The sequence below is a fragment of the Triticum aestivum genome, chromosome 7B (genome assembly GCF_018294505.1).
Source record: "Triticum aestivum cultivar Chinese Spring chromosome 7B, IWGSC CS RefSeq v2.1, whole genome shotgun sequence".
NCBI classification, from domain to species: domain Eukaryota; kingdom Viridiplantae; phylum Streptophyta; class Magnoliopsida; order Poales; family Poaceae; genus Triticum; species Triticum aestivum.
The window spans coordinates 62015317-62025554 of NC_057813.1; the positions used below are offsets into that span (position 1 = coordinate 62015317).

General features: G+C 49.0%; 1 protein-coding gene across 5 annotated transcripts; it reads left to right on the top strand.

Moving 5' to 3' along the window:
* Nucleotides 1–446: 446 nt before the first annotated feature.
* Nucleotides 447–4347, top strand: LOC123157181 (serine/arginine-rich splicing factor RSZ21A). Of its 5 annotated transcripts, none has more exons than XR_006478797.1 (8): nucleotides 447–702; nucleotides 915–1021; nucleotides 1712–1803; nucleotides 2092–2332; nucleotides 3137–3244; nucleotides 3338–3473; nucleotides 3597–3810; nucleotides 3876–4347. XR_006478797.1 is itself a non-coding variant. In XM_044575433.1 (6 exons), the coding sequence occupies exons 2-6, from the start codon at nucleotides 933–935 to the stop codon at nucleotides 3357–3359; spliced, it is 552 nt and encodes a 183-aa protein (XP_044431368.1). In that variant the 5' UTR covers nucleotides 447–702; nucleotides 915–932; the 3' UTR covers nucleotides 3360–3802. The 5 variants fall into 5 exon arrangements, 2 of the variants coding, with proteins under 2 accessions (XP_044431368.1, XP_044431369.1); XR_006478798.1 differs by having other exon boundaries at nucleotides 3597–3782; XR_006478796.1 differs by having other exon boundaries at nucleotides 3597–4347.
* The last annotated feature ends 5891 nt before the right edge of the window (nucleotides 4348–10238 follow it).

Below are 10238 nucleotides of genomic sequence, written 5' to 3' on the forward strand. Positions count from 1 at the left end.
TAGCAATAGAAGACACGAAGGCACTATGTACCCCTCTAGCGGCATGGACTAGACCAAGCTTGCATTCTATGTCCTTTTAAGTTATGTATGTTTTCATGTTATTCTCTTTTATATCCCCACTTTTTTTTCAATTGCTTGTTTTATTTCACCACTTCCCTATTTTCCATTTTATTTCTTTTTTGGTTAAAAATGAATGTTTTCATGAGATATACGAATACTACTATTTGGGAAGCCATATCATCTATTTTCATGCACGGACATATTTTTTTGAAATATGTCATTTTATAACTTTTTTTGAGACATTGTCATTTTATAACCGAACCAGTCTTTCATTTTGAAAAATAGATGAGCATTTTTAACAGGGTCAACGGGCCGTAGAATTGGCTGGTCCATTCGGGTGAGGCTTTTCAGGCGGAGCCTTCTTCTTTGTTCTTCCCGCTCATAGCCCGATCCAGGGCAAGCCCAGTGGCACGAAAGCGCCCGTGGTTTCCAGAAGGAATCCGGCGCAGGCGTGCCCAGCGCTCAAACCCCGAATAGCAATATATCCCTTTCGTCTCGCGCACCCCCTCCTCCCCTCCCGATCACCCCGTGCGTCGCCGTGCATCTTCCCCGTCCGCTCGTCGCGTCGCCGTCCGCTTCCTCCTCCTCGCCGTCTCGGCCGCCATCCGCCGGCGTCGCGTCCCTACAGACAGACCGGAGAAGGTGAGCGACCGGTCCCCTCTCTCGCCCTGTTTCGACCTCCTCCAAACCCTAGATCTAATCTCTCCCGCTCGCTCGTCCCCGCGGCGTCGTTCCCCAAACCCGGGCTCGGCAACGAGCTCCAGATCTGCCGCCTTCGGCTCGATTGCTCCGACGATCTGTTGGATTTTTCGCCTGCTTCGTTGAAATCTAATGGCTCTCGTTGTTGTCGGCAGGTAGGGTGGTCCGCTGTGATGGCGCGCGTGTACGTCGGGAGCCTGGACCCTGCTGTGACGGCCCGGGAGCTCGAGGACGAGTTCCGCGTGTTCGGGGTTCTGCGGAGGTTAGTCATCCGCCTTTGTTCTGATTCTCCGCGATTGTCACTGTCTCCGCTCGAATTGCACGTTTACGCGATGAGATGGCGGAACGGCTGACAGTTTTCAGGGAATGATATAATGCTTTGGCGATAGATGAGTTTGCGCACTGTCATATTTTTTTAATTACAATCGAGTTTTCAGGTAGCAAATGATGCTTGGATTATACAGGTTCTAGAATTCTAGCTGCTTATGCAGGCTATCCACTAGTATTATTTTTTTATGGAGATTTTTGTTGTCATGCTACAATTCATGTATATAATTCTGGTATCCATCTATGGATGCATTTTTGTTTAACATAAAATATAAATCTGGGTGCATTCTAGCACGGCTGGTCATCCCTCGGTGAACTCTATCTTGTGTAATCCTGTCATCAGCTGCATACTAACTAGTAGCTGGATACATGTCCAAAATATTTTAATGTCTATAATACAGCAAAATATGTGGCCAATTTACTGAATCTGAACTTTGTGTTCCGGCCCACTGGGACAAGCCATGAAGTACCTCTAGAATTGCTTACTTTCCTGACTTGCTTTTGATAAACACATCACCTAAGCATGGTTATGTACCCTTTGCATTAATAAATTTGTTACTCTCTGCCTGTGCTGATACAATTTGCCGGATGCTGATACAGTTTGCTTAATTTTATTTTGTGGTAGCAGTGTATGGGTTGCAAGGAAGCCACCTGGTTTTGCATTTGTTGATTTTGATGACAGGAGGGATGCTCAGGATGCAATTAAAGATTTAGATGGTATGTGACCAGTGCTTTTGTGTGAACGTGCTCTATCATATACAATTAAAGATGTACATGGAAATCTTCCTTATTCTGAATGTTAGATCATAGGCTGTTTTGTTCAGTTAACAGAGAATGTCCATCATATCACATGGTTCTTTGTGACATTTGATTTTGTTCACTGAGCTTGTTCGAAGTTTTGCAATGATATTATTTTTACTTCGTAGGATTTGATGTCTCCTTTTGGCTCTGTTATGCCCTAATGACACATTTGCATATCCATGATCCTGTCTCTTGCATCTGCAGGCAAGAATGGTTGGAGAGTTGAGCTGTCTCGTAATGCCAGCAGTGGTCGTGGTGGTCGTGATCGATCTGGTGGATCTGAGATGAAGTGTTATGAGTGTGGTGAGTCTGGTCACTTTGCCCGTGAATGCCGTCTGAGGATTGGTTCTGGGGGCCTAGGCAGTGGAAGGCGTCGCAGCAGGAGTCGAAGCCGTAGCCGCAGTCGGAGCCCTAGGTACCGCAGGAGTCCAAGCTATAGCAGAAGGTAATCAAATAGTTGTTAATGTTTTTTTTCAGACAATAGTTGTTATTGTTATGAATATATATACTTCTAAAAAGTTCCTGTTATACTTTGCTGATATGTAGTTTCATTACTATCACACATGATCATGCAAATGATTAGTGACTAGCGCCAATAGTATTATTCTGCAATTTGAACCCTTTGATGACATGATGAGCAATCTACTTGTAGCGTTCCCTGATTTGTTTCAAAATTATTTTGTGACATTAGGTATAGTTGTGTAAATATGCTGTGGGGGTGGCTGTTGTACATGGCTACATGCAGTTCCAGACATTATCTTCCGATTTCTACCTGTTAGATGTTAATCCTCCTATTTTGGTTCTCCCTTCATGGTTGAGTAGTAGGTGTAGAAAAGGTGTTTGTAATTGCATGGAAGAATAGCAATTGGGTCATCTTTGCTCTCTTGTTTATTTTCTTGTACTTTTGTGAAGTACGCTCAATGATGCCAATTGTGCAACTGCTAGATTTACATGGGAAAAGGTATGATCAATTTGGGATTGCTATTTTTTGTGCAGAACTACTTGAGCTTGTGCTACATTAAGCTCCTCAAATTTCTTCTGTTTGACATTGACATTTATCTACCTCTACTTTTTGCTAGTTGCATTTTGGGTAGTCAAGTCGGAAGGTTTTAGCGCATAGAAAGAATACCCTACATACCAAATCTGGTGTTATTGTTTGTCACATTTGCTTCTTGTGCTAAATCTGTAGCTGTATTTTATTATTACATGAAGAACAAATCTGATAAATAAAGATATGCTCTGTAAACAGAAGCTACAGCCGCTCTCCAAGGCGTCGTAGTGTGTCACCGGCTCGTGGGCGCAATGTGAGCAGGTCACCAGTCCGTGGACGTGACGAATCTCCTGCCTATGGCAATGGGTAATGCATATCTCAGTAATTTTTTTGGCAGGTACTGATTTACCTTGAAGGATTTCTACTGTATGTAATGCATTGTTACTATTATGGTTCCAGGTATCGTCGCAGCAGGAGCTAGAGCTGTACGTTATGTCTGGAGAGTGTTCTGTTGCAAATATTGCTCTATACCCGTCAGCTATGAACAGTGTCATGTCCCCCATTTGAAACATCCTCCATCGACTGCTTGAGTTTGGTTAAGTTCCCCATAACTTTTTCTGCCCTATTATGGTTGTGTTTGACTTTATCTCTAGATAAACTTATGGATGGGTGTATCATTAACTAAGACCAGCTGTCTTTTCTTTTGTGTGTTAAAAAGGCATCGTCCTGCACTGCGTAAAAGCGTCGGCTGGCTACGGCTTTCAGTTATGTCTTCATGGTTTTGCTCTTCGCTCTTCGTTCATCCCTCGCCCTCGCCTGCTCCATGCAAACTTAGTATTAGTTCCTGCAGACGACCCCTCTGCGTCGCGTGTTCTTCGTTGAAGATACTGCTCGTCAAAAAGCAGTAACGACCTTTCATCTTTTGCAAATTGGTAAGGTTTGATTGTGCTTATAAATGCAGCTTCTGGAAGTATTAGAAGCGCAAATTTCTTTGTAGGATGAGTCTCCAGAAGCTGCATCTGCTTGCTTCTCTGGGACTGATGGCAAGGTATTTAGTTGAATGGCCTGCACCCTTGCCTCCGAGCCCCATGCCAGGTGATGAGGTCATCTGAGGGGCAATTATACCTGGGTAAGTATTGCAGGAGGTGCAAGCCTGTCTAGACTGCGACGCAGAGTTCGGCAGTTGGCGTCGTTCTGCATGCTCTTCGTTCTCAACTTATCCCCGACATGCTGCCTGATGTTCTTCTCCACATTCTGCTTTCTTCACTGCGCATACGATTGAGCTCCTTGGTAGCTTATATCTTCCAGTCACATTCTGTTGCTGTTGGATGCAACATATTCGTCAATAGGTTTATTCTAATAATTTGGTTGAGCCTGCACTTGTGAACCTGAATTTTCAGATCCTAGATTGTTCTGACATTGAAGTGTCAGACATGTTATATAACCTTGATCTGCTTTCTGTTCTCAAATTGTGCGAATGTTCCCTTGGTTATATTGGTCGGTATGCCTTGCTGGCCTCCTTGCAGCATGAAATAAGTCAGTAATGACCTAAGGCTGTGGACTTTTTTGGGTGCGAAAGATGAAAAAGGAGTGGCGTAGGTTGTTTTGAACTATCGAATTCTCGTCAGTAGAGAATCTGCGTTGACAGTTTGTTGCTCTGTGTTTGATTGATTTCTTCAGTAGCATCTGAGCCAAGTTCTGGCAGAAGAAATCAATAGGTTTAACATGCTAGTAATTGATTTTGCACTTGTGGACTTGAATTTTCGGAACCGTGTTTGTTCTTACACTTCATCTCCCCACCTTTGTCAGTGTTAATGCGATTTCAATTCGTCGCTATTAATCTCAGCTGAAAGTTCTGCTGCATGCGAAATGTTCCCTTGTTTGTACTCCCTCCGTTCCATAATGTAGTGCCTATAGATTTTTACAGAAGTCAAACATTACAAACTTTGACCATATTTATAGAGAAAAATAGGTACATCTAGAATACCAAATGCACCTCATTGGATACATCATGAGTTATATTTTCAGAATATACATGTTTGGTATTGTAGATGTAGACAGTTTTCTCTATATACTTGGTCAAAGTTGGAAAATTTTGACTTTCACAAAAATCTATAGGCACTACATTGTGGAATGGAGGGAGTATCGTTCTGGATACTTTGCTGGCCTCTTTACTATATTGCGAGATAAATGTGGAGGTTAGCAGTGAGACGCCGCATAATTTTGCTATTGAAAAGAGCGGTTGGGCAAGCTCTGACCTGTCGAATTCTCATGGCTCAGTAGGCAAGCACCCCATGCCATGCCACTTTCGTTCTGATCGACGGCACACTCGCTGTCCTTGATGCACCGCGCCGCCACCGCCCATTGCCATCCATTGATTTCTTCAGCATCGCCCTCATTGCATTGAGATGCAACATGCTTGTGGATTTGTTTAGTTGGTGTTGGAAGATAATTATGTCTGATCAAAGGCTACCGCATGTTATGTTTAATAGGATAAACCACTGACCCTTGAGTGTACTTTTCACAAAGCTGCTGGTATGGACATGATGATGCGGACGCTTCTGGGCGAGCATCGTCTCGTTACCTTTGGCCGCCTCCCTCTGCCTGAGCTGTCGGAGCGACCACGCCGCCGGGAACGAGTGGGGCGTAGCGTACGTTGGGCTGTCCAAGTTCCATAAGCCGCGGGCCCGTGGCTTTCCGGCCGCAGAACAAAAATCCGCTGCTGATTGGGCAGTTGGGTTCGGGGGGCAGACGCATGCGGCGGTTGGCACCGGCACCAAATTAAGACAGTATGGATATGGATGGCGAATTAAACCAGCCAGAAAACAGCTACTAGTAGATGCCGGCGGCCAGGCCGTATTTCTCCTGTCAAGATGCGAGTGGATGATTGGCTGATCCGCACGTCACGAGTTTCCGACCTGAGAGCTACACGAGCGCGACGCCCGCTGCTCCTGCTTTATCCGCCCGTCTACTTTTCCACGGGACGAAAGCCTCTACGGTCGGCCTCAAACGCTCCTTATATGTATAGGCGCACAACACTCTTAGGGCATCTCCAGCCGTTGGCCCCCCAGGGGGCGTCAAAAAGCGCCGCCTGGGGGTGAGCCGGCGCAAAAAATGGCCCTGGGGCCGAGTCGGCCTCCAGGCGCGTATTAAAAAAAAGATGAGACGTTCGGCGAAGTTACGATAAAAACTAGTTAAATTTCGGCTAAACATGGCAAATTTCGTCTAAACATGGCAAATTTCGGCGAAATTCGCCATTTTCATGACATTAACCTAATCTAAAAAAGGAAGGGGTTGAAGTCGTCGCCGTCATCGTCGTCGTCGTCGGCCTTCTCCTCCTTGACGCGGGCGCCCCTGTTGGCCCCGGCGTCGCCATGGCGGACTGGCGGCGGCGCGTCGTCGTCGTCGTCGTCGCTGTGGCGTAGGACGACGATCCCGTCTTCATCGCGGCCGCGTCGGCGCTCTTCGAAGTGGCGCAGGGCGGCGCGCTGGCGCTCCTTCACCTTCTCCCGGCGCGCCTTCTCCATCGCAATGGAGTCCTGACGCGCCCATTCTAGGGCCGCGTCGTCGTCGTCGAACTCCGTCTTCACCGGCGCAAGCCCCGGCTCCGTCTTCACCGGCGCCAGCCCCGGCTCCGTCTTTGGCTTGACGAAGCGCGGAGGAGCCGATGACGACGAGGCGCGCCGGCCGCCCTCGTTGATGACGATGCCGGCGCTGCGAGTGCGCCGGCCGAGCGGCGACTCCGCCGCAGGCTCGACCTTGACGCCGAGCAGGGCCGGAGTGCCGGAGGAGTGCGACGAGGATCGGGAGGAAGAAGAGGAGGAGGAGGACCCGAACCTCCTTGGCGCCCATGGCCCGACGCGTCGGTGCTGCGCCGGGGGGTACGCCAATGGCGGGTCGTTGCCGCCCTCGAGGTACGTGAGCACGCCCTCGAGTGTGCGGCCGAGGACGCCCCACCAGAGGTGGCGCCCCTCGCTGTTCTGCCGGCCGCCGACCACCGGCGCGCCGTTGGTGGACGCCAATCGCTGCTGCTGGCGGCGCTCGAAATACGCCGCCCAAGCCGCGTGGTTGTCGGCGGCGTACTGGGGGAGGGAGAGTTGGGCGTCGGTGAGGGACGCGCGCACGATCTCGACCTCCTCGGCGAAGTACTTCGGCTTCGCCACGGCGTCGGGCAACGGGGGAATGGGTACTCCCCCGGCGCTGAGCCTCCACCCCGATGGCCCGGCGCGCATGTCCGGCGGCGCCGTGATGTTCGCCTGGAACAGGAGCCAGGACTCCTGTTCGCGGAGCGAACGGCGGCCGAAGCCGTTGGCCGCCGCCTCGTCTCCGGGGAAGCGTTCTGCCATGGCGACGGCGGGGCGGGGCAGGCTCGGGAGAGGTAGAGGGAGGGGCCGGAGGGTGGCGCTCGGGAGAGGCAGGGAGAGGGAGGGGTTGGACGGCGGCGAGGGGGGACTGGTCTGGGCACAGGCGAGTGGAGGCCGCTGGCTTTTATAGCCGGGCCGCGCCCGTGTGTACGCGTGCGAGGGAAGGGAGGCGTCGGCGCGCCGCCCCGTGAAGCGCCGCCCGTGAGGAATCAATGGCAAGGCTGACCGGCGGCAGCCTTGTCATTGATTCCCTGCGGGAACCGAGGCCGTTGGGGGAAGACGAGACGCCGAGTCGCTGACGCGGCTGGCCCGCGTCTTTTTCGCGCCAAAACAGCTCGCCCCGACGCACCCGGGCGCCCCCTAGTGCGCCGGGTTCGGGCTGGGTCCGTCGGCGCTGTTTTCGGCCCAAGCCGGCGAAAATCGGGCTTCCAGGGCGCGACTGGGCCGTTTTTTCGGCGCCGGCGCGAAAAAATCGCCTGGGGAGGCCTTCCTGGGGGTGCGGCTGGAGATGCCCTTAGAGCAACTTCAATGCGCCAAGTCAAACGGATGACGAATTTGTCCGTTTGGTTCAGCTGTCCACGCTGCATCCGCACTGTTTTTCTTTTGGGTCGGTGGTGAGCCCAATGTCTGGCATACAATGCCAACCTTCAAAAACCCCACCATGCAGTTCATGCTGGCACAAAAAGGGGCGGGAATTCGACCACGCCATTTCATCCTGTGGTCATGCCAGCACACTTGCCGGCATACAAAACGGGATGGCGCTCGTTGCCAGGGATCACTCGTCGTCGAACTTTAGCAAGTCGGCCTGCATCTTCTCAAACCATGGCCTCTTTCTCGGCGACATGGTGTTGAGGTCTACCTTCGTGATCTTCACTCCCGTCATCATGCTCGCGAGCGCCACTTCTTTTGCCTTGGTCTTGGCATTGGTGGCCTTGATCTCAAGTACCTTGGCTTGCTTCTCCGCCTCCATCTGAAGCATCTTGACTTGCTTCTCCTCGTCCATCTCGAGCCTCCTCTTTGGATCTCCATGAAGGTGTTCATTTGATCTTTCTTTTCTTGTCGGCGCTTCTCCTCCCTTAAGTCCTTTTTGTTCATCATGTCCGTCACGGTTGCAAGCAAGGCGATCGGCGCCGCATCCCGTTTCTCCTCCTTCTTAGAGTTGATCTTCCTCCGTGGTCGTGGCTTTTAGCCCTCCCTAACCTCCTCCACAGCTCCCCCCCACGCGCCATGAGAGCGGCATATTGCACCTTGAACTTCTCCCTCCCGTTGATGACCGTCCAACAATGGTAGAGATGGAAGGACTTGCCATCACGTTGGACCTTGAATGCCTCCAATGCTTGGAATACCTACAAATGAATAGTGTTTTGAATCAAAAGTGATTGATCTCTTGATCGCAGGTTACAGGCCCCTTTATATGTCCCGAAGAGACAAGACGATCCCTCGAGCGGGCATCGGTTCTACGAGAGCGAAGGGAGGCGTCGGTTGCGGGACAAACCGCAACGACGGTTTTGGGCAAGGGGAGATTTTCCCCTAATTACAGAATTATTTTTAACACTCCCCCTAATCTACGCTTGACCATGTAGATCATCTTCACGATTGTCCGGGAAGCTCTATCATCTCAAAAGATTCTCCTTCAAAAGTTCTTCATAAAATCTTTGATGAGATCCTGAAACATATACTCACAAAGAAAGATAGCATAATGTGATGTCATTAAAATGAGGATATCTCAAGAAGAGACTCCCCCTGACACCTGCAAGTCCCTAAGTCTTCGCATACCAATTCCATGAACACATTTCTAGAATGTAGAATTTGGTAGAGACTTGGTAAATAAATCAGCAAGGTTGTCGCATAATTTGACTTGCAGAATGCTTATTTCCCCACTTTTCTGAAGATTATGGGGGAAAAACCATTTAGGAGAAATATGCTTGGTGATATTACTCTTGATGTATCCTATTTGCATCTGCGCAACATAGGCCGCATTATCTTCATAGATAATGGTAGGTGATTCTATCAAACCAATTCCACATGACTGTTGTATGTGGTTTATCATTTTGCGAAGCTATACACATTCACATGTTGCTTCAAATAATGAAATTATTTCAGAATGATTGGTAGATGCTGCCACCAGAGTCTGTTTCGAAGACTTCCATGATATAGCAGTGCCACCATGTAGGAACACGAAGCCGGTCTGAGATCTGGCATTATGGGGATCAGACAAATAGCCGGCATCTGCATATCCAATCATATCAGGGTCCTGATTTTTCTGGGACTGGAAAAATAAACCAAGATCCTTTGTGTCTTGGAGATATTGAAAGACATTCTTCACTCCAGACCAATGACATTTGGTGGGAGTTGCGCTATGTCTAGCAAGTAGATTCACTGCAAATGCAATATCAGGCCTTGTGCAATTTGCAATATAAATAAGCGCCCCAACGGCACTGAGGTATGGAACTTCAGGTCCCAACACCTCTTCTCCATCACCCCTTGGTCTGAATGGATCTTTCTCCACGTTTAGAGATCGAACCATCATGGGAGTTTTAGATGGATAGGATTTGTCCATATTGAATTTCTCCAATATTTTTTGGATATATGCAGATTGGTGTAACATGATTCCCGAGGGAAGGTGCTCAAGTTGAATACCTAAGCAAAATTTGGTTTTACCCAAATCCTTCATCTCAAATTCCATCTTTAGGTGATTGCGTGCTTCATCAATGTCTGGTGTGCTGTCGATGATGTTGAGATCATCAACATACACAGAAATAATGCAAAATCTTGTAGAGGACTTCTTGATGAAAACACATGGGCAATTAGCACTATTGGACTAACCTTTCTGAAGAAGGAACTCACTGAGTCGGTTGTACCACATCTGTCCCGACTGCCTTAAGCCATATAATGACTTATTCAGCTTTACACACTACATGTTGCGTTTTGCATTTTTGTTCGGGACCGAGATTCCATCAGGAACCTTCATATAAATGTCCGAATCTAGTGACCCA